This window comes from Sinocyclocheilus grahami, unplaced genomic scaffold (genome assembly GCF_001515645.1).
Source record: "Sinocyclocheilus grahami isolate Dianchi unplaced genomic scaffold, SAMN03320097.WGS_v1.1 scaffold940.1, whole genome shotgun sequence".
Taxonomy (NCBI): domain Eukaryota; kingdom Metazoa; phylum Chordata; class Actinopteri; order Cypriniformes; family Cyprinidae; genus Sinocyclocheilus; species Sinocyclocheilus grahami.
Genome location: NW_015506119.1, coordinates 86852 through 111191, shown reverse-complemented (window position 1 = coordinate 111191; position 24340 = coordinate 86852). Strand labels below are relative to the sequence as shown.

At 38.8% G+C, this 24340-nt stretch overlaps 1 protein-coding gene across 1 annotated transcript in view; it reads left to right on the top strand.

Moving 5' to 3' along the window:
- The window catches only part of LOC107564497 (microtubule-actin cross-linking factor 1-like), a 178675-nt gene that overhangs the window by 85772 nt on the left and 68563 nt on the right, over positions 1-24340 (top strand). The window contains exons 7-32 of the mRNA XM_016249593.1: positions 2221-2387; positions 2484-2596; positions 2721-2827; positions 2950-3069; positions 3931-4026; positions 4283-4410; positions 4512-4605; positions 5108-5262; positions 9602-10022; positions 10240-10317; positions 10700-10861; positions 11185-11289; positions 12747-12842; positions 12917-13042; positions 14472-14624; positions 16170-16324; positions 18597-18651; positions 18733-18907; positions 18974-19320; positions 19405-19488; positions 19614-19721; positions 19825-19923; positions 20063-20182; positions 20316-20407; positions 20695-20830; positions 22524-24340. Of these exons, the coding sequence (XP_016105079.1) occupies positions 2221-2387; positions 2484-2596; positions 2721-2827; positions 2950-3069; positions 3931-4026; positions 4283-4410; positions 4512-4605; positions 5108-5262; positions 9602-10022; positions 10240-10317; positions 10700-10861; positions 11185-11289; positions 12747-12842; positions 12917-13042; positions 14472-14624; positions 16170-16324; positions 18597-18651; positions 18733-18907; positions 18974-19320; positions 19405-19488; positions 19614-19721; positions 19825-19923; positions 20063-20182; positions 20316-20407; positions 20695-20830; positions 22524-24340 (5309 nt within the window). The remainder of the gene's footprint in view (positions 1-2220; positions 2388-2483; positions 2597-2720; positions 2828-2949; positions 3070-3930; positions 4027-4282; positions 4411-4511; positions 4606-5107; positions 5263-9601; positions 10023-10239; positions 10318-10699; positions 10862-11184; positions 11290-12746; positions 12843-12916; positions 13043-14471; positions 14625-16169; positions 16325-18596; positions 18652-18732; positions 18908-18973; positions 19321-19404; positions 19489-19613; positions 19722-19824; positions 19924-20062; positions 20183-20315; positions 20408-20694; positions 20831-22523) is intronic.

Genomic DNA, 24340 nt, shown 5'->3' with positions numbered 1-24340 from the left:
GAGTGAAAAATTTAAGGGGGTCTGAATACTTTCCGTACCCACTGTATAACATATGTGAAATTACCCTGTAGAAGATCTATACAGGTGGAGCAGGTGGGGAAGGTGGAGGGTTTCTGAAGCACACTGCAACTGCTACGGAAAGCTCTAGCCAAGTATTTGAATGTTGAGCAGCAAGCAACCTATCAGCGTGTGCCATCCAGAATTTCATGACAAATCTTTGTATATATTTTTAATATGTGTTGATTTGTTGATTTAGAATTTTTATTGGTTGGTTTTTCATTTTGTTTGGTTTCTCATATCACTTTTATCGTTTTTTCATCATCAAATGCCCTTTTACATTGCTGATTGTAGCACTTCCTTCACTATCCCTTATGCCCACACTAAATTATTACAGTGCACATTGGTGTGTGTTCATCTGCCGGTAACATGCTCAGTGTTAACTGTGATGTAATTAGACTATTTGAGGGTTGCAGCTCATCACAAAGCATGACTGTTCTTACTCTATTATAAGGTCACATTCTCAGTCATCTGCACTCTAATGGAAATACCAGTGCAGGGCTCCAGACTCATTCTTCCCACTGGTCGCTCTTTTGCAACTAACTTTCTCAGCTGGTCGCACGAGCACATGATTTGGTTGCAATATTGTTTTTTTTTTTTTTTTTTTTTGCGCTACAACATGGGATTATTCAATGCATGCTGATGAACTTTTATCATAGTTTATAATTATATGGAAACGAAAGTGGTTAACATTCAACCTGTTCTTTATCATCAGTAGTATTATTTGCAATTTGAATTTTGTGAATTGGAGTTTCTCTTTTGCTGTGATAAGACGCGGGCTTCGGATGCTTCGAATTCGCGATCTTGTTGTCACTGTACGTTTGCTTACATACATCTACACACCTTTCATTTTTTTAAGACTAAAACAAAAGATGGATTCATTGTTATTCTTAATTAAAAAGCACAACAACAATAAATCAGCAAGATACAATGACAAACTAGCTTACAAAACGTTTATTAACAAAAACGAATAAGATGGCACACACCACATGCTGTATTATATACCGACTAATAAATTACAGAACGTTTAGCAAACACTGAGGAATCAAATAAATAAATAAAAGAGAGCCTCCGTAACGTAATGTGAGGTAAATAGCAATGATAACAAGTTTTTCAAAAATGAAAACAAAAAGAAAAGTAAAACTAATGGTGATAGTGCTTGGATGTTTTTCCCCCACAAGAATACCAGCATGTTCACCTTCTCTGGTTTAAGAAGCTGTCTTTTACTTGACTTTAGCATCCATCGTTTCCTCAATATGCGTGTCATTTTTGCTGCGCGCACCTTCGCGCTCGTGCTGACGTGGCGAGTATACTCTCCAAGCGCTGTTTCGTTATGCTTTCAGTTTCGTTTGCCGTTTGATGTTTCTCATATGCAACAGAAATTGCAGCGTTTATGAGTTGACCAACGCGGTGGTCGCAGTCTGGAGCCCTGCAGTGTGTCACAGTATGACCTGTCCGCTGTTTTTATGACATACACAGCATATCGTTAAACCCAGATTTATCTCTGCTGTCATGGACGGTTTCATCTTGAGACTGATTTGACTCTAGCGTTCTTGTCAGGAAAACATGTTTGATGGTGATACCAAAAGAAGAGGCAATGTTTAGGTGCATTTTTATGGCTCAGAGCCTGGATGATTGGACTAGCTTTAGAAATCTGTCTGACATTACCTTCTTCTAGTCATCTTTAGAGTAAGAGGCTCAGGCTAGGACAGTTACTCTACTGTTTCTGTATGTCACCAAATTTGCTCAAGTTAATCTCGGCCTGCATTGACTTTGTGAAGATTGATTTACTCTTATGTCTGTCTATACTCTTAGAACTGTCTACATTCATGCCAGGATTTAAAGTGTTCTTTGCTAGCTAGGCAAGAAAAGAAGCAGGCAGGAATGTGAAGAGCAGTATATGAGAGGAATGACAAAGTAATACAGATTACAGTCTAGTACAGACAGATACTGCGGATACTGACTCCCTTTGTCAAGAGGAAAAGCGAGTGAAAGTAGAGGAAAAAGATAAGTGAAAGGGCCATGGCCTACAGTGGCTACCCCTAAAAATATACATTTGCAAACTAGCAATGCTCAAACTTTTTAGTGGAAGTATGACGTTAGTTCCCCTTTACATACAAACCATGAAGTTCAGGTACAATATGAGCTCTTTCTATTTACCAGATTTCTGAGATCTATGTGAGCGGTGAGTCAGGGGACCTCACGGCGAAAGAGAAGCTGCTAATATGGAGTCAACAGGCAACAGAGGGCTACCCCGGTCTGCGTTGTGCCAATTTCTCCTCCAGCTGGAGCGATGGACGCTTGTTCAACGCTCTTCTGCACAGATACAGGTTCACACATTAAAACATAATGAATGCTCAGTTTAAAAGGATAGACGGACATTAGGGCATCTAACCCTCATTATCTCGTGGCATTGTGATTTTTAGGCCGGACCTGATTGACATGGAAGTGGTTGCGCAACAGAGTAACCGTGAGAACCTGGAACAGGCCTTTGAGATTGCGGAGTCATTAGGTGTAACGCAACTTCTAGATGCTGAAGGTAACATTGGTGTCGTATCTGTCTTTAGTTTTCATCCATTCTACATATAGGAAGTATTATGTGCTAAACTCCATTTGACTTGGATCATCATTCACTCATACTTTTTATTCTCTCTCTACATCAGATGTTGATGTGCTGTCGCCAGATGAGAAATCTGTCATCACATACGTCTCCTCCATCTACGATGCTTTCCCCAAGATCCCAGAGGGTGGAGAAGGCATTGCAGCTCATGTATGTTCACTTCACAGTGCACTCACTCTCTTCAAGCTGTACCTTCTTTCTCTATTGTACTTAATGTAATTTGTCTTTCATTCTCATTCCTTGTTTTCTCTCATATGGTTTCTGTTGTTCAGGAGGTTGACCAGCGATGGACAGAGTACCAGTCTGGCTTTTCTTCTCTGCTGCAGTGGACCAGGCAACACACGGCCCTCATGGCCAACAGGAGCTTCCCCCACAATCCTGTGGAACTCAAGGTAAGAAACATGAGGGAAGGAGAAGCTGAGAGAAGAGAACTGGATTCCACGAAGAAGGGAAGGGTTTAAGTTTGGGTCAACAATAAATTCCTGTTTTTATTTGGCAAGAACACATTCAGATCAAAGATGCCATTCATAATGTTACAAGAGATTGTTCTTTCTATTCATCAAAGAATTCTGAAAAAAAAAAATGTAGCATGGTTTCTGCATAAATATTAAGCAGTGCAAATGTTTTCAACATTGCTAATAATAAGAAATGTTTCTTAAGCACTAAATCAGCATATTAGAAGGATTTCTGAAGGATCATGTCACACTTAAGACTGGAGTGATGATGCTGAAAATTCAGCTTTGCCATTACTGGTATAAATTACATTTTAAAATATATAAAAATAGAAAACGGTTATTTCAAACTGTAATAATATTGAACAATATGACTGTTTTTACTATATTTTTGATCAAATAAATACAGCTTTGGTTAATGTTTTGGAACAATCTGCATCCATATGCCACAAATAGGGACTCTTTGATTTCAATAGAGTTTGATGTAAGCATGTTGCTAAGCTAACAGAACAATATATTCTTATAAACAAAATTCACAGCACACACAGATATTGGGTAAAATAATCCAATACTTTTCAGTATTGAATAAAATGTTTATTTAAAATACATCATTATTTATTGCTGTGCATTCTAGGATTGCTTTCTTTATGAAGGATACTGCTAAAAAGAGGTCTCTTACAAGGCAGCATATTCACTCAAACAGCCATTGTGTCTGGAACAAACCTGTGATGCCTTAAATTGCTAATTACCATTTGATGTGTCCTTTACTTGGCTGTTTACCAAAAGTGTTGTCTTCCCCAGGCACTTTACAATGAATATGTCCACTTCAAAGAAACCGAGATCCCTGCGAAGGAGAGAGAGAAGAGCCACATCGAGCACCTTTACAAGCTTCTGGGGGTGAGATAGACTTTTACGAAGATAAAAAGAGAGAGATTGAGGCTGACCTTGATTCTGCAGCTAAATGCAGGCGACACTGTTCACAAGAGGCACACAGCTGCACATTAACAGATTCAGGCTAATGTAGAGCGCAACGCTGGCATGTGGGAGAGGTGGAAGATTGACAGTATAAAGGGAACACACATGCACACACTCAAAAACACTAGGAAAGCATCTTTTCATGTTAAAATGATTGATGTTTGTGGATGTTGTTTAGGCGTGGATAGAGTTCGGGCGCATTAAGCTGCCTCAAGGGCTACACCCTAATGATCTGGAGGAGGATTGGGGAAAACTGATCCTGGAGATGTTGGAGAGAGAGAAAGCACTGAGGCCTGCTGTGGAGAGGTTAGTGAGTCCACGTCTAGAAGAGATGATTGCTGCATTTAGAATTGTAGCTATTTGAAAGGATTTTTTAATGTGTCATTTGTACGTAACTTTGTTCTTAGGTTGGAGCTACTCCTACAGAAGGCCAATAAGATCCAGAACATGGCACTAGATTGTGAGGAGAAACTCACGCTGGCGAAGAACACTTTGCAGACTGTAAGTATGGGAGTAGAGTTTGATGTTAACTGCTAGGCTAGATGGCACACAAATACTGAGTAGAATAATCAGTTTTAATTAGAATTAAATATTTTGATTTCTATATTTCAGTATTTGAAATAAACAGAAATAGATTAGTACTACCGTGAAGGATAAAGGCAGTGCTGCCTTAGAATAATCCCTAAAGAACGTTTGGGTAACACTTAAGCATAGGGACGAATTCTCACTATCAACTAGTTGCTTATTAGCGTGCCTATTATTAACATATTGGCTGTTTATTAGTGCTTATAAAGCACATATTCTACAACCCTAGTCCTACCTTAAACTTAACAACTATTTTACTATCTATTAATAAGCAGCAAATTAGGAGTTCATTGAGGCAAAAGTCACAATTAATGGTTTGTTAATGGCGAGAATTGGACCTTAAAATAAAGTGTGACCTTGCTTGGATATTTGTCATTCAGAAATGTTTTGTGCTTCATTGTCTTCTGTCTTTCCTCAGGACATGTCTCAGCTAGAGAATGGGCAGCCGGTACGGTTTGAGAATGAATTGGGGATGTATCTGCAGGACTGTGAGGCTTTAGTCAGACAGCTTCATCTTGACCTGCAGGTCCTCAGAGATGAGAAGTACTATCAAGTGGAGCAGCTGGCTTTCAGGTAAGAGGAAGAAAAAAATGTGTGCGAAAAGCAGGCCACAGAGCGGAATTAGAGGCAAGAATGGCTATGATTTTATTCTTGCTGACAGTTATTTAAAATAGATTATTCCCAGTTATTTGTATGACAATTAATTGTCAGCCAAAAGATTTTTGTTCATATTGTTGCCATTCTTTTTGAGAATGTCCATTACCATTAAAAATGTTGAGGTCTGTAAGATTTTTTTTATACAATCGAACCAAAATTTATTTAGACACCTTCAACGTTTCTCACATTATCACAGTTTATTCGCTATAGTTTAGAAAATTGTTATCAAATATGACACGAACTCAGAGTTAAACTGTTTCAGAACAAATTCATCTTGATAATGTCAGATAACTTTGATAGAAAGGTATGTAATGAATTAGGTTGAATAGCTGTCAGCTGTTAAATTTAAGTACACAATTAGATAATACCAATTTAGGTCAACCACTTACCAAGCAATGCTTAATTTTGTTCAGTCTGAGTGTAAAAGGGTTGCATTAGCAATTAAAGAAAAAACACTTAAGCAAAACATGTTGAGATTGCGGAGTCATTAGGTGTAACGCAACTTCTAGATGCTGAAGGTAACATTGGTGTCGTATCTGTCTTTAGTTTTCATCCATTCTACATATAGGAAGTATTATGTGCTAAACTCCATTTGACTTGGATCATCATTCACTCATACTTTTTATTCTCTCTCTACATCAGATGTTGATGTGCTGTCGCCAGATGAGAAATCTGTCATCACATACGTCTCCTCCATCTACGATGCTTTCCCCAAGATCCCAGAGGGTGGAGAAGGCATTGCAGCTCATGTATGTTCACTTCACAGTGCACTCACTCTCTTCAAGCTGTACCTTCTTTCTCTATTGTACTTAATGTAATTTGTCTTTCATTCTCATTCCTTGTTTTCTCTCATATGGTTTCTGTTGTTCAGGAGGTTGACCAGCGATGGACAGAGTACCAGTCTGGCTTTTCTTCTCTGCTGCAGTGGACCAGGCAACACACGGCCCTCATGGCCAACAGGAGCTTCCCCCACAATCCTGTGGAACTCAAGGTAAGAAACATGAGGGAAGGAGAAGCTGAGAGAAGAGAACTGGATTCCACGAAGAAGGGAAGGGTTTAAGTTTGGGTCAACAATAAATTCCTGTTTTTATTTGGCAAGAACACATTCAGATCAAAGATGCCATTCATAATGTTACAAGAGATTGTTCTTTCTATTCATCAAAGAATTCTGAAAAAAAAAAATGTAGCATGGTTTCTGCATAAATATTAAGCAGTGCAAATGTTTTCAACATTGCTAATAATAAGAAATGTTTCTTAAGCACTAAATCAGCATATTAGAAGGATTTCTGAAGGATCATGTCACACTTAAGACTGGAGTGATGATGCTGAAAATTCAGCTTTGCCATTACTGGTATAAATTACATTTTAAAATATATAAAAATAGAAAACGGTTATTTCAAACTGTAATAATATTGAACAATATGACTGTTTTTACTATATTTTTGATCAAATAAATACAGCTTTGGTTAATGTTTTGGAACAATCTGCATCCATATGCCACAAATAGGGACTCTTTGATTTCAATAGAGTTTGATGTAAGCATGTTGCTAAGCTAACAGAACAATATATTCTTATAAACAAAATTCACAGCACACACAGATATTGGGTAAAATAATCCAATACTTTTCAGTATTGAATAAAATGTTTATTTAAAATACATCATTATTTATTGCTGTGCATTCTAGGATTGCTTTCTTTATGAAGGATACTGCTAAAAAGAGGTCTCTTACAAGGCAGCATATTCACTCAAACAGCCATTGTGTCTGGAACAAACCTGTGATGCCTTAAATTGCTAATTACCATTTGATGTGTCCTTTACTTGGCTGTTTACCAAAAGTGTTGTCTTCCCCAGGCACTTTACAATGAATATGTCCACTTCAAAGAAACCGAGATCCCTGCGAAGGAGAGAGAGAAGAGCCACATCGAGCACCTTTACAAGCTTCTGGGGGTGAGATAGACTTTTACGAAGATAAAAAGAGAGAGATTGAGGCTGACCTTGATTCTGCAGCTAAATGCAGGCGACACTGTTCACAAGAGGCACACAGCTGCACATTAACAGATTCAGGCTAATGTAGAGCGCAACGCTGGCATGTGGGAGAGGTGGAAGATTGACAGTATAAAGGGAACACACATGCACACACTCAAAAACACTAGGAAAGCATCTTTTCATGTTAAAATGATTGATGTTTGTGGATGTTGTTTAGGCGTGGATAGAGTTCGGGCGCATTAAGCTGCCTCAAGGGCTACACCCTAATGATCTGGAGGAGGATTGGGGAAAACTGATCCTGGAGATGTTGGAGAGAGAGAAAGCACTGAGGCCTGCTGTGGAGAGGTTAGTGAGTCCACGTCTAGAAGAGATGATTGCTGCATTTAGAATTGTAGCTATTTGAAAGGATTTTTTAATGTGTCATTTGTACGTAACTTTGTTCTTAGGTTGGAGCTACTCCTACAGAAGGCCAATAAGATCCAGAACATGGCACTAGATTGTGAGGAGAAACTCACGCTGGCGAAGAACACTTTGCAGACTGTAAGTATGGGAGTAGAGTTTGATGTTAACTGCTAGGCTAGATGGCACACAAATACTGAGTAGAATAATCAGTTTTAATTAGAATTAAATATTTTGATTTCTATATTTCAGTATTTGAAATAAACAGAAATAGATTAGTACTACCGTGAAGGATAAAGGCAGTGCTGCCTTAGAATAATCCCTAAAGAACGTTTGGGTAACACTTAAGCATAGGGACGAATTCTCACTATCAACTAGTTGCTTATTAGCGTGCCTATTATTAACATATTGGCTGTTTATTAGTGCTTATAAAGCACATATTCTACAACCCTAGTCCTACCTTAAACTTAACAACTATTTTACTATCTATTAATAAGCAGCAAATTAGGAGTTCATTGAGGCAAAAGTCACAATTAATGGTTTGTTAATGGCGAGAATTGGACCTTAAAATAAAGTGTGACCTTGCTTGGATATTTGTCATTCAGAAATGTTTTGTGCTTCATTGTCTTCTGTCTTTCCTCAGGACATGTCTCAGCTAGAGAATGGGCAGCCGGTACGGTTTGAGAATGAATTGGGGATGTATCTGCAGGACTGTGAGGCTTTAGTCAGACAGCTTCATCTTGACCTGCAGGTCCTCAGAGATGAGAAGTACTATCAAGTGGAGCAGCTGGCTTTCAGGTAAGAGGAAGAAAAAAATGTGTGCGAAAAGCAGGCCACAGAGCGGAATTAGAGGCAAGAATGGCTATGATTTTATTCTTGCTGACAGTTATTTAAAATAGATTATTCCCAGTTATTTGTATGACAATTAATTGTCAGCCAAAAGATTTTTGTTCATATTGTTGCCATTCTTTTTGAGAATGTCCATTACCATTAAAAATGTTGAGGTCTGTAAGATTTTTTTTATACAATCGAACCAAAATTTATTTAGACACCTTCAACGTTTCTCACATTATCACAGTTTATTCGCTATAGTTTAGAAAATTGTTATCAAATATGACACGAACTCAGAGTTAAACTGTTTCAGAACAAATTCATCTTGATAATGTCAGATAACTTTGATAGAAAGGTATGTAATGAATTAGGTTGAATAGCTGTCAGCTGTTAAATTTAAGTACACAATTAGATAATACCAATTTAGGTCAACCACTTACCAAGCAATGCTTAATTTTGTTCAGTCTGAGTGTAAAAGGGTTGCATTAGCAATTAAAGAAAAAACACTTAAGCAAAACATGGTCCGGTCAAAGTGTCTGAATATTTTTTGGTCCCAAATTTTTATACATTTTACTGGTAGTCCACTGTATGAAGAGTCTTTTGGTATAATATGTTACAGTTCACTTTATTTTGCTATCCTCACTTACATAAATTAACTATAGTGTCCTGCACCCACTAGTAAAAAAATATCTAAAATTATATCTGGTGTCTGAATAATTTTGGTTTGACTGTATATTTATTTTTGAAAGACATCTCCTATGTTGACCAAGGCTGTATTTAAATAATCAAAAATGCATTAAAAACATTGTGAAATGTTATTACAATTTGATTTATCTAATTTATTCCTGTGAATTTATTCCTGAATTTTCAGCTACCATTAGTCCAGTCTTCAGTGTCATATGATCCTTCAGAAATCATTCTAATAGGCTGATTTGTTGTCTGATTTATGTTGAAAACCATTATGCTGCTTAATATTTTTTGTAGAAACCGCAATACATGTTTTTTATTTATGATCCTGAGGTCTTTTCTCTCTTGTAGGGTGTCCGGTCTGCAGGAGGAGCTGGTTTCTTTGCGCCTGCAGTGTGCCAGTGTGTACAGGAAGGGTCATTTCTCCACAGGGGGTCTGCTGGGAGAGCATGTGGGTCAGAAGGGTTCCTCGGGCGGTCTGGGTACACTGGGAGCACAGACACTTCTGGGTGCAGTGGGTGCTGCGGCGTCCCTGCTCAGACGGCCGATGTCTCGTGCAGACCTGGTAGCCATGTCTTCATCTGAGGACGAAGGCAGTCTGCGCTTCATCTACGAGCTGCTGGGGTGGGTGGAAGAGACGCAGGACCTGCTGGAGCGAGCCGAGTGGGGTTCTGATCTACCCTCTGTAGATCAGCACCTGCAAGACCACCACATCATTCACACAGCAGTGGAAGATCTTCTGAATAGCCTCAAAGGGGCTCGAAACTATGAGGTACATGAACTGTCACACACCTCTCACACACATTCTGATGTAGTCTCAGAAATGCAATACAATTTGTGACTCTGAAAAAACATTTAGGCCTGAGTAAAGCTCATGAATGGTTGTATGCAGGGTCCAAAATTAGAAGTAGTGTGAATAGACTCCAGGAGCAATACTGCACGCTTTTGCATAAGCAATAATTTATTTCTTCATGTTCTCTCTCCCCCAGTCAAGGGTCTCGCCTAATTTACATAGCAGTTACTCTGAGACTCTATCCAAGCTGGAGAACCAGTATTGCAAACTGCTGGTGAGTTTTTCTGCTTTAGCATTATGATAAGCAGGCATATGTGAGTGTATTTGAGTTCATTATACAGTGCATTATGGATATTACGGTTTTCTAATCTCATTAGGGTGTGACAGAGTGTGTCCTTACAAAAGCAGAATACTGAATGCTTGAGTGTGACATGCATAAGAGTGCTGTAAAACACCTGCTCTTGACAATAAATCCACAGCCACACATGTCTCCTTAATTTAACCGAATCAATTTTCCATGAAAACCTGCAATTGTTCAAAAGACCCGTGAGGCCAATTCGCCAAGGGTGCTTTGCTTACCTCGGGAAAAGCACCAGACTGAGCAGTTGCCCGTGTCATATGGGCAATGTTATGTATGTTGTTTTGTGTTGTCGCAGGAACATTCATCATGGCGACTGCGCTGCCTAGAGAGCCTTCGAGCTTTTGTGTCCCACTGCACTGAGGAGCTGATCTGGCTCAATGAGAGGGAGGAGGAGGAGCTGGCCTTCGACTGGAGCGACAGCAGCACCAACATGGCTGCCAAAAGAGCGCAATATGCTGTAAGACTCCATCTATAGAAAGATGCAGTAGTCATCATACTACCTCTGGCCACTACATTTCCTTTACTGATTTAGAGATGTTTTTTGCCTTTTTACATACAAATGAGTTTAATGGATTATCAAAAAACAAGAAATGTAGAGCAGTACCTGGTTCTGTGCATTGGTTGTTGATTGGATTTTGGAATGGATTTGATGAATCTTTCACAATAAGATCAATAAAATGCATTTACAAATTAGATTAGGTGAATTTAATGTTGTTACAGTTGGACATTACGTTGTTTTGGATTTGAGTAATATCTCAAATTCTCCTTACTCTCTCTTAGGACATGAGGTCAGAGCTGGAGGAAAAACAGGAAGTGATGCGCTCTCTCCAGGAGACAGCTGATCGCCTGTGTCATGAGAACCACCCAGCCAAACAAACAGTGGAGGTGAGCTGTTGACCAGTATGAACAATCTTCACTCACTGACCTAAAAATAGGCTGCATTCACACTGCAAGTCTTAATGCACAGATCTGATCTTTTGACCATATCCGATTTTTTTTGGCCCACCTGTTTACATTCACTTCAGACACAACTGGCAGTGTTGGGGAAAGTTACTTTTAAAAGTAATGCATTACAATATTGCGTTACTCCATAAAAAAAGTAACTAATTACGTTACTTGGTTACTTTTTATGGAAAGTAATGCGTTACGTTACTTTTGCGTTAGTTTTAAATCTGGACAGGGCTTGCTTGTTTGTTTTTAAAATAAGGAAGTTATATTTTTGGCAAATATAAAAGCCTTTTCACACCAAAAGTGAAATAAATAAGCCTCAGGCTGAAGGGAAAGTAAATTTAGGTCCGTACAGCTGAATGCAGAAGAAGAAATTTCAACACACTTCAGCAATAAAAAAGTCACAAATGTTTGTCTAGAGTAATTTGTGCTTATTAGTATGATTGAACTGGATCATCGAAGGTCAGAAGCAAAGCCATTGGTTAATAGAATGGAATTAAATACATAAAGGATATTTGTGTTGTTTAACATTTAATTATTGCAGGTTTGCGTCATATTCTGAGTTGCATTATTTTTATCAATTTTGAGGAATCTGTTTTTTTTTTTTTTGAGTGAGATTAATTAATGCATATTCACATTTATTTTAGAGTTACAGTAACATCTTCTGATTTCTCTCAACATGGGGACAGGAGAGCTGTCAGTCAGTAAATTGGAAAAAAAAAAGTAACTTGCGTTACTTATTTGAAAAAGTAACTCGTTACTTTACTAGTTACTTGAAAAAAGTAATCTGATTACGTAACTCACGTTACTTGTAATGCGTTACCCCCAACACTGACAACTGGTATCCGATATCTGTGTTTACATTAATTCCTGAAAAAAAGATTGTCAGTGATCGCTTTACTATGCACATGGGTTTTGAATGGCTGTGCTATTAAAATGATTTATAGAATTCACGTCGAGTAACCATTATTATTTACCAGCATGGACAACAGCTGTCATGGATGTTTTGCAGCACAAAATCTGACTGAACAGATAAAGACTGGAAAATAACAGTGATTTTCATTTATTTTATCTACAGCTCGTTAGAGGTAGAATTCTTTATTGAAATAAAGTAGCACCAAAGTGATATTTATTTAAATGAATTCCAATGAATTAACCAGAGAGATATTGGATATGTATCCAATTAAAATCCACATTCGGAAATGGCCCAGATCGGATGCAGAAATAATCGGATCTCGTGCAGGTTTTTGTGTTTACATGTGTGCAACAAATTCCGATCTGTGTCAGATGTGAGCAAAAAATCAGATTTTTTTGTGCCAGTGTAAAAACAGCCATAGTTTGATATCAGATTTGGAACCAGATTTGGTCGTGACCTGTTGACCCTCTGATCACAGGCTTACAGTGCTGCCCTGCAGACGCAGTGGCAGTGGATCAAAGAGCTCTGCATATGTGTGGAGCAGCATCTCAAGGACAACACTGCCTACTTCCAGGTACTTTTCAATGGAATAGCATTCAAAATGACATTTTTAACATGGGGTTTTAATGACATGTTTTTGTTTAATAGTTTACGAGTGATGCACGGGACTGTGAAAGCTATCTACGTCAACTACAAGACACCATTAAGAGACAGTACACCTGTGATAAGAACAGTAGACTCGGTAGACTGGAAGACCTGCTGCAGGACTCCATGGTGGGTCTTTCTTCTTATTTAAAAAAAACAGCTTTAAACATATTTTACGTATTTTATTTTTATTTATTGAATAACAATTCTGATTATGCTGAAATAGCACTGGTCGTAGGAGATTTTATGCTTTATACGTAGTTAAGGAATGTGAATATTTGAGCACAGTGAGTGCACAGGAGGTGGTGAGTGTCCTCACATGTGACAGATGGCACTATGAGAGAGGAGTTGCACAAGAGCAGGCAGAGCGATGGGCATATCCTCTCTGGCCATACGGAAGAGAGACCCAGTCTGGCACAAGTGCATTGGAGTTCAACAAGGGAATGAATGCAGTTAAAAACTAGATCGAAGCTGGGATAGATTATCCTCTTAATTTTATTTGAATTTTTTTTAAAGTACAAACGAGTAAAAATAACACATTCCTAGTGATCCACCAGCACTGGCTGTTATTCACACAGCTGAATTTAATATTTTAAAAATGTACTGTACTTAATACTATTATTACTATTTTTTTCCAATTAACATGCGACTAATTAATTGCTTGGTTTTTTTCTCTTTAAAAACAAAAAAGTAATCATGCCATCATATTAAGAAAATGTTCTAGAATTGTTGCATTAGCTCATAATTAAACAAGCATCATCAAACCGTTTGTTCAGAATTAGGCATACTTTATTTAAAATATTTATGTTAGACATAAACTTGAACCACTTTTTCTTGCTCTCCCTGGGGATGATTTTAATTAAGCATTTGATGTCTCAAAAAAATGTTGATATGCCAAGTAACAATTGATAGCCCTCAAATAAGGTTTGGCTTGTTTGCCATAATTTCACCTTCTTTGTAGCTCTAAAAATCAATTCTAACCACATGCTGGTATGCAGTCAAATTTAATATCACATGTTAAATTCTTGCAGCGAGTGTAATGTTATTAGCTCTTCCTGTCAGCCTCTGCTTCCCAAAGTCAGAACTAATGAGTCCCTCATGAGCTTTTCATGGAAGTGTCATACCACATACTCATTAATTTTAGCACAATGAAAGCTAAGCAAATAATAACCCAGGAAAGAATATCAGTGATGTCCTTTCATTTTCTTAAAGCTATTTCAAAAGTCATTAATCTATTATAGTGAGAGAAAACAAATATTTATCATCATGAAAGCACATTTACGTTGAGTTTGTTTGACACGGGCAAGGAAAAACAAGTATTATTGGAAGAAAATCCAATTATGCTGACTATGCAGAGGCTGAATTCAAACAAATTATTTGAAGTATTCTGATTAATGCATTTAAATATTTATTGAATTAAGAGTTTATTGAACAATATTTGTTCTGTCTGAAAAAATTCATTATGGCCATTAATAGTGCAACATCAAGTTACTCTTCATATTTTACTGCTGTTATCTGTTTGGCTGCTTGATTGACTTTCTTATGTTTTATTTTTCAGGAGGAGAAAGAACAATTGATTGAATACCGCAGCACAGTGGCCAGCCTTGTAGGCCGAGCCAAGTCTGTAGTCCAGCTCCGTCCACGCAGTGCAGATAGTAACCTAGGCACCACCACGCCAATTCGTGTCATCTGTGACTACCGACAAATAGAGGTATAACATGCTCCAGATATCTCACCATCACAATTTGCTTTGCCTTAATTTACCACATCTCAACCCTGCATTGATCTTTTTGCTCTTGAGAACTGAGCTAAGATCACATTTGGGATATTAAAGTGATCCTAATTCAGTTTTTCTGAGTTTTACGTTTGTAGCCCACTCCTGCCCCACCTGAACAGAAAGTCTTTTAGCTTTTACATCACTAGCCAGAGTCTGTCCACACATATTTAGTCATAAACCGCCCTGGAACTGTGAAGGCAAGTATAATGGGAAAAGGTGCCATTGACCAAAATATATCCAGAAGATCTGTCCTGTGTTTGCCCATTTAGCTGTTAGCAAAGAATTCTGGGAAAGTGGGGGTGTGGCATATCATGAGTGATGAACAGACATGCTATAGCATATCTAATCTACCAATTTGAATATATGACGCTCTTCATTCACACATCAAATGATGAAATGAGATGCTGTCATTTATTGAATATTAATTTGAATGCAGAATACTCATAAACGCTCATTCACTCTCCCAGCTGTGGCCCTGTTTCTTTTCCTGATCATATTATCTCAGTCAGGCGAGGTCTGCTAAATGCCCAAAAGTAATCTTTTCTCCCTCCGTATCCCCGTCCCACCCCCCTTTTCTCTGCCCTCCCCCAATGTTCCTCCTTTGCCTTTTTCCCCATCATTGACCCCTGTCTTTCTCTCTCTGTTCCCCTCCTTCTCCCTTCCTCTTTATGTGTGTCTGCGGGGCTGGGCAAGGCCAACTCTCAGGTACTATTGCCGACCGTTCTCCTGCTCTGACCTTTGCTCTCTGGCCTGGCCCTGCACACAAGGGACCCCTGCTTTACCTCAGGCGCCCTGTACATTGTTAATGTGAAATAGCGCATTAATATTGTTAATTCTGTGTTTTTCTTCCAGCCCAATAAATCATTTATTTTCCATGGTGGGAGCATGTTGCATGTTGACTTGCGATTGCCATTTTAATTATATTGTATTTATCAGTCACAAACAGATGGTAACCCTCTGTCAGTCTGTAATTTCTTACCAATATGTAATATATTGCGAAGCATAAAGTTCTCTGTGTGCAAGGGATAGAGTGAGAGTTGAGGTGGGACACTAGAAAGTGCTCTCACATTATATTTGATTTTTAATATGCTTAAATCACTTGCTTTTCATTTTCTGTTGCCTTGAGGGTTATTGATGGCCTTTAGCTTTCATGTTAGCCTGGGCAAAATTAGGCTGAAAAAGCAACTGACATTTAAAATGAAAAAGATGAGTGCTTTTGAATTTTTTTTGCCAGGTCAGTTGTAAACATATGTTAGTGCAGTAAGGCATTATTCCATGAAATTAATATCTCACGTATTTCAGCTCATATGAAGGCCATTAGCATTAACATTTTATTCCTCATCCTTTGGTTAATATTTTGAATCCCTTTACTTTTTAATCAACATTGACCATCAGCTCAGTTTTTCAAATCCTCTCTCCCTTACCCGTTATGTTTTTTCCATCCCTTTTTCTGTCTCTCCATCTTTCTCTCTTTCTCAGATCACGATCAGCAAAGGAGAGGAGTGTGTACTGGAGGATAACTCTCAGAGGACTAAGTGGAAGGTCATCAGTCCTACAGGAAATGAGGCCATGGTGCCATCTGTGTGTTTCACCATTCCTCCTCCTAATCAGGAGGCCATCGACACTGCCAGCAGGTACAGCACACAGAACCTCACAGGTTCCTTACAAACACGTTAATTAGGATCTCATACACAAGTAGGAACATGTCTTCAGTAATGTGATAGTTTCAAGTGAAACAATGTATGGCATAGAAATACTACGTTTATGCTATGGACATGAACTACACACACACAAAATGTTTTCACTTTGGCCCAATAAGTAGCCACCCAGAATGCCGTAAGTATCAGCTGCTACCCTAGCATTTTAGTGGCAAGTTTTGAATGGGCAGACAAGTGCTGTTATTGTTAACCAAAATTAAAACTATAAAAAAAATTCATTGATTTAAAGGATAATTAAATGAAAATGTAATTAATTGAAATAAAGCTGAAATAAAATAAAAAATAATAGATGAAAAACGTAAACTTAAAATTTTCAATTAGAAATTTTTAAATAAAATAAATGTAGGTTGAAGTACAGTACTAAAATTATTCAAAATAAAGCTAAATAGACATTTAAAAAATGGAACAAGACAAAAGCACATAACAAAATGACTAATGACTTTACATTTAAAATGAAAACTGAGAATATAAAAATAAAAGCTAATTCAAAATATTAATAAATAAAACAATGGTGTGTCCACAATATTAAAATAGCACTGGGGCAAACACAACTTAATTTTTCTTGGGAAAATAAAATACTGTTTTGTTTTGTTTTGTTTTGTTTTTATTATTTTATTTATTTAGAATGATGATAGAGAACATGTATAGATCAGTGACTACAACACAAACATCAATTATCAAGAATGAAAAATTGCATACATTTTGTATTGTATTTGTATTATTTATTCAGCTTTCAGATGATATATACATCTTTTGTTGACCCTTATGACTGGTTTTGTGGTCCAGGGTCACATATTTGTTTTATTCAAAAACAGTTCTCTTAAACACAAAAACAAGTCAGGATTTTGCTACCTCAAAAGAAATGGATTGCTTTTCCACTATCTCTGACATTCACAAAAATTGCATTTTGCCCCCTAGTGGCAGTTGCACAGAACTTTCAAAATGGTTGTGCAAAAGCAGTTACCTTCTGCTTATTCACCAAGCTTAAATGAGTGAATAATAAAAGTATGAATATGTCCACACAAACAAATGACTGCATAGTACGTTTTCTAGGGCAAAAAATTGTTTTGGACATGATCACATTCTCCCATTTTACAGAAATAGTGTTTAAAGGGGTCATGAACTGCCTTTTTTATTATTTTGTACTGTTCTCTGAGGTCCCCTTATAATGTTAGAAAGATTTGTACATCAAACAACATCATTTAGAAGTAATAGGCTATTTTTGACCCCTCTCATCAGAAGGCTCTGTTTGAATACACGCGTCAGATTGTAGACTCGAGTCGGAAGTAAACCCTCACTGCTATGATTGGCTAACCGTTGTGTATGTTTGACATGGATGCTGCTGTGATTTAGGTCAAAAATGCATAAATACTCTGTTTAACAGACAAAGCAAAAGTGAGCAAGTAATAAAAACAGTTACTCTCACTTGTGTGTTGCGACATGACTGTCGGATCCAATATAGTCAGCACAGCATTGTCTTAGTTTCAATCTCTGAAAAACCTGCGTTGAATTGTGCCTTGTTTTTTCTAAACGAATCCGTAGTAAAATGAAGTGAACAAAACCAAGTTCTTACTCATGCAGTCTTGATCTTCAAATAAAGTTCATCCAAAGTTCATTTCTGATTGTTAGGATCAGATGGAAGGCAATGCAAAGACTGCTTTTCCACAACTTGGCACTGCACAGTGTCTTGTTGTCTTTGGAGCCATCTTTATCGCTTGGTTTCTGCATAGACCTGCATTCCCTCTCTCATTATTTACCTACTACATGCATGAATCGGTGGGCGGGGCTAAACAGGCAGTGATGTAGAAGCAGGTGTTGATCTTCTTCTGCGGAGGCGGGATTTAGCCACACTATTACGTCATAAATTGGCACATTCCACAACCTGTCTTTTTGGCAGACTGGCTTCAATATATGCTGTTTTTAGACTAACAAGAAAGTTTTGAGTTCTGAAACTTACAGGATGTTTTTATAGTACAATGACTTCCTATATGTCAAAAGATCAATGAATCATGACTCCTTTAAAGAATAACATAGTGTTTAAAGAATACTTCAAAATTATTGGTAGGCCTAATTCCAACCTCATGCTCATAGTTTTAATTGGAATACCTCACAACTGATTGGTGCGTTCAGTTGCAAAAGTTCAGTTTAAATATACCCAAAGCTCAAATCAGATCTGAAAACTCTGCAGATGCATATCATCAAAATTCCACGTAGCTCTGAAAATGAATAACTTCCAGTCTGTTGTTTGTTAGAGACAGTGGAAAGGCGACTTTACTGTTAACTTTTTGATTGCTTTTCATACTCTGTATGTCACGCTGTTGCAGAAATGGCATTCAGAGCTGGAGGAGCAGAATCACATATTCAAGAGTCTGAGTTTAGAGGTCCAGCAGGCTAGAGAGGTCGGAAACCAGCTCAACCAACTGCACCCTGACCGCAGCCCTGAACTGGACCGCTACCAGGAGAAAGCACAACAGCTCATAGAGAGGTGGAGCGGATTGAGCAGGCAAATGGAGACACGGTGAGTTGTTTCAAAGTCAAACTACCAATATTTTGGTAATATTCCAGATTATAACACAAATCATAATGTCCTACAGGCAAGCAGATCTGGAGATGCTGGGTTCGGTGCTGCAGCAGTACAGAGAAGGCCACACCTCTCTCATCCGCTGGATAGAGGAGACCACCGAAAAACAGGAGAACACACAACCCGAGCAGACGGACAGCAGAGCTTTGTCAGAGCAGCTCTGTCCTACAGGCAAGCAGATCTGGAGATGCTGGGTTCGGTGCTGCAGCAGTACAGAGAAGGCCACACCTCTCTCATTCGCTGGATAGAGGAGACCACCGAAAAACAGGAGAACACACAACCCGAGCAGACGGACAGCAGAGCTTTGTCAGAGCAGCTTGCACAGCAAACGGTGAGAGGCGACACTTATATTGATGAATACTTCCACGTGTTGTAAAACAGATCAGTGTTTGATTCAGTATCTGTTCTACTGTAGGCCTTGGTGGCTGAGATAGAACAGAACCAGGTCAAACTGGATGAATGCCAGACGTACTCTAAACAGTGCTGCGCTGCTGTTAAGGTAAGCACTCTGTCAAAGTGACTAGTGTCGGCTACTGCTTACTGCTAGTCATTATGGAGAAATGGAAACATAAACACTTGCTAAACAATATATATTTCTTCTCTTTCTTCTATTTTATGCATTAGGACTATGAACTCCAGCTTATGACGTTCAGAGCTTTTGTTGAATCAACCCAAAAGTCTCCTGTGAAAAGGAGGAGGATGCACTCTTCATCAGATGTCATCACACAGGAGGTAAATGCAGAAAAACCAGGCTCATATGACATTAATTTGAGATTTATATTAGTTTTCATGTTGACATCAAATGCTTTAATCACAATTTTCTACTGTGTCTTAGTTTATGGATTTACGCACGCGATACACAGCTCTGGTTACACTGACAACACAACATGTCAAGTATATTAGTGATGCACTACGGCGACTAGAGGAGGAAGAGGTGTGTTTTGCTTTTCTAAGCCTCCTACTTTAAGTTTTTTTACCTACTGTATACATGCACAAGTATTTGCATAATAAAGACAACATCAGATTTCATCATAATGTATGCTTAATGAAAATGTTTCCCCTTTGTGGTACAGAAAGAGGTGGAAGAGGAGAGGCAGGCACGAGTGGGCCAGGTCTCAGAGCTGCTCGGCTGGGCCAAGGGCCTACAGGAGCGTGCTGGCAGATCTGCCGAGCCATCACTTGCTGCACAGCAGGTACATTTCAAGTGTTGTCTATTAGAATATTACCTATTTTTAAGTACTCTACAGACAGTAGTGTATCAGTCAACACTGAGTAGATTGTATGTGTTAAGTGGCTTTGAAAATACTGTATCTGTCTAACTTCTAGGCTATTAGTGAGCAGTTAGCAGCTAAAAAAGAGGAAGTTGCTGAAGCTATCAGGAGCACCCAAGTCTTCCTGATGTCAAAACAGGCCAGCAAGTGAGTTTGCACTATACGACCTTCAACAGCGGTTCTCAGACTCTTCATACCAAGTGCTGCCAAGTCAGATCAATCAATGTCAGAGCATTTATTCCAGGTCACATTTGCTACAACTAAAAAATAAAGTCTTAATATTTTTAGTTTACAGTAACCCCAGGTCACTTGGGTTGTTCTGTATACAATAGTTTAAGAACAACTGCACTATATCCATATAAATGTCAAATATGTATGCACTTACTCAAACACAAACGCATACATTGTTATTAATGAAGCACATTTATCTTTAGGCTGTCTCCTGAAGAGCGCGCACAGGTGGTCTCCCAGCTGGATGAGCTGACGGCCACCTACACTCAACTGTGTGACAGTTCTGCCACACACTTGCAACAACTGGAGGAGCAGCTGGCCAAAGAGGAGAAGCGCAAGGTAGAGTTAGAGGGGCAAGAGAAAGTCCACAGTGACAGCAGTGTTCAACTTTGCCAAATGAGCTTCAACAGCAAAAAGCTTGTCTTGAAATGCTTCTGAATTATATTGCTTTGAATAGTGGTCTTCGTTATGGTCAAGTATTGTCAGTGTGCTAGAGATATGCTACAGCAGTGTGTATGTGTGAGCTAGAGCGAGTGAATCATTTTTGTGTGTTTTTATGTTGCCTGTCACGTGTGGTTTAACATTCATCACCACATTCATACATTTCACAGACATTGTCTTATTTAACAGTTATAAAAAATTAATTGCATGGTGTGAAATCTAAATCATTCCTATTTTCTACAACATGCCTGATATCATGTCATCAACATCATCCTTATTGTCATTATTAATCGAGCACTTCTGCTTAAACGCAACTCATCAGCTCATTAGAGTAGAATAGTGTGACTTTTTGGCATCAGAAACTGCTTCTTTTAGCCACTTTAGTGTCCATTGAAGCCACATGCACATTGTAGTTTAGCTCATTTCATTTAAATAAGGTACATATAAACATGTAAATGTAAAGGCATAATTGTCATTACATTCATATTGTTTTGTTTCCACATGCAGTCACAAACATTGTGTAGAACTGCACCCATACATACATCAGCCATTATGTAGTGGTTACTGTGTGAAGAATGATATGTTTGTGTTTGAATGGCTAGAAGCTAAAGATATAAACAAGGTAGATTCATCAGAAAGCAGTCATCAAAATATTTTTCCTAGGGATTGGTATAGACTGAGCACAACCTCCACCTCACTCTTTGAGCATGATGTGTCCAGATCACAGCTATGTTTGTTTGTTTGTGTGTTTGTATGTGTGATATTGTCTGTTTTCAGTCCATGTCTTTAATACTGTAATTCTTTGTGAAATTTAATTAGCATTTTGCTTCAAAATCACTAACAGCTGCAGGGAGAAAATGTAAGACATCATCTCAGAATTGGGTGTAAGAAAAAAGTCGGAATGCAGGACTATCCTTAGTTAACTAGTAATAAAAAAAAATGCATATATGCCAACCAAGATCTTCACACATTCATAGGTAAGTCTAAAAACAAATATTTAGAAAAACTCTACTCTGAAATTTAGTAGTAGAAGTATGAAAATGTAGATAGTCAGTCCCGGGCAGCATATCAGGCAGCTGGAGTGTGGCATGCAGATCGCTAACATCCGGCTTCTCACCCTATCGCGCCTCAAACCGCCGAACCCTCGGCCTGTCAGTGTGTGTGCGTCTAAGGACCACCTCACACGGTAAGTAGTGCTTGCTTTCTCTTACCGTTGCTTTCTTTCTGACCTAGCAATATGTTCTCAAGGTCCGTTTTCTCTTTTCTTTGGCCTCTTAGTAGTTTAAATGTTCAGTTTGTGCATTTTTGCATATTTTTTTGCACAATGCAGTGCTGTGCTGCCAAATGTTTTTTGCATGTTCAAAATGTAATATTTTTAAAGAAGATGATACTTGGTATTTTTGTAAATTTTTGAATGAATAAATGCATGAATGTTAGTATTGAGATGATTGCTTCTTATGCTGATTTAAGTTACTTCAGCTATGGTGGTGGGCATTTTTATCTTTCCCTCCCAGTTAAACTGTGAATAAAAATACACTGCAAATTCAAATAAGAAGCGTTTTTTAAATGTATGATTTTTTTCTTTCCATAGGGCCAAGAAATCATCGCTGGAGTAATTGACCTTGGCACCATGGAAACCTTTCCAGTTTTCCAGGCAGCACAGCATGGCCTCATAGACCAAGATACCTGTCATGTACTGTTGGAGGCACAGGTCGTCATGGGTGGTCTATTCCAGCCTGACTCCCCTGATAAACTGTCATTAGATAAGAGTCTTTCCAGTGGTTTGATTGATAAACATACCTACCAATCACTGGAAGAGTTAGAGACTGCCCTTGGTCTTGTCAACACAGTAAAATTTGCAGAGGGTCAGGAATTACCTGTAGCCACTGCTGTGAAAGAAGGCATCATAAAGGAGCTGGTGGGGCTCCGTATACTTGAGCTGCAGATAAGCACTGGCAGCCTGAAGTCTGGTTCCAGTGGAGAAATGGTCAGCCTGGATCATGCAAGGGAGAAGGGATTGTTATCCCCTGATCTTTGTCAAAAGCTGCAATCCTGTCTTCACCGGCGAGAACTTATTGATCCAAATACAGCAGAAAAACTAAGTCTGGTTGACTTTCAACAGCGATGTGTTCTCAAACAGGAGAAGGGTCTGCGCTTATTTCCAGTTAAACAGAAGCCAGGAGGAACGGTCTGCTTATGCTCTGGCAGAAAGGTGGGAATATTCTGTGCTGTTCAAGAGGGGCTTATCGACCGGCATGTCACAGTTCGACTTCTGGAGGCTCAGTTGTTTGCTGGGGGTATCACAGACCCCCGCTCAGGACACAGATTGACTGTTAATGAGGCTGTCCGGCATGGCCTGATGGATCAGGACTTGGCCTGCACCCTCATGACACGACAGCTACAAACAGGAGGAATAATAGATCCAGTCAGTGGGGAGCGTCTAGAGTTGGATGAGGCCATAAAACGAGACCTTCTCTCTCCTCGCATAGCCTTGCGTGTACTGGAATCTCTCCAGTCCTTTATGGCAATAATGTGGCCAGAATCAGGCGAGCTCCTTCCTGTAAGTGAGGCACTTCAGCAGGGTGTTGTCAATAGAGAGTTTGCTCCAAAAGCCTTGAGAAAACGTCATTCTGTTGGTGCAGTATATCTGCCTGAGAGTGGACAGGTGGTCCCTCTCCATCAAGCTGAGAAGATACTTAAGCCACAGGCAGTGGAGATCCTAAAACACATCCAGGTTCCAGATGTCATTCCCCATGTGTCTCCGTCAAGTTCCTCATATATGAAGCAATTGAGTTCTGGATCTGCCTATTCTTCATCACCCCCTGCCTCACATGCAGATATCAATTATGACTTTTCCATCACGGAGGAAGGCAGGTCAGAAGAGCAGATTCAAAACCACCTTCTCAGTCAAGTGATGACACACAGCTACATTAATGCTCATTCAGGAGAACGCCTAGTCTTACTAGAACCAGAATTGGTAGAACTAATATGTAGAAATGTCAAAACCGCAAACCTTGCCAGACCAGTCCAACTCAAAATTTCTGACAACGTTAGAGTTATGCTGGACAACAAAGATATGAGTGGGATTGAAGAGGAAAAAAATGAAGAACTCAAAATTTCACAACATGAAATTGCCTGCAGGGACTCTTATATGGAAGAGACTGTAGAAATGGCAGGGGAAGGTCTTGCACCCTTGATGGTCACCAACAGAACCTTTAAAGAGCCTTTGCATAAAATAGTTTTGCAAGAGAAAGTTCTATCATCAGAAGAGTATGAACAACCCAAGATAAAAGGTAAAATTACCTGCAAGATAACTGATATAGGAGAGGCAGTAGAAAGAACAGAATATCTAGCACCATTGACGGAAACAAAGATCACAGAGCTTTCAAATGAAGAGATTCAACAAGA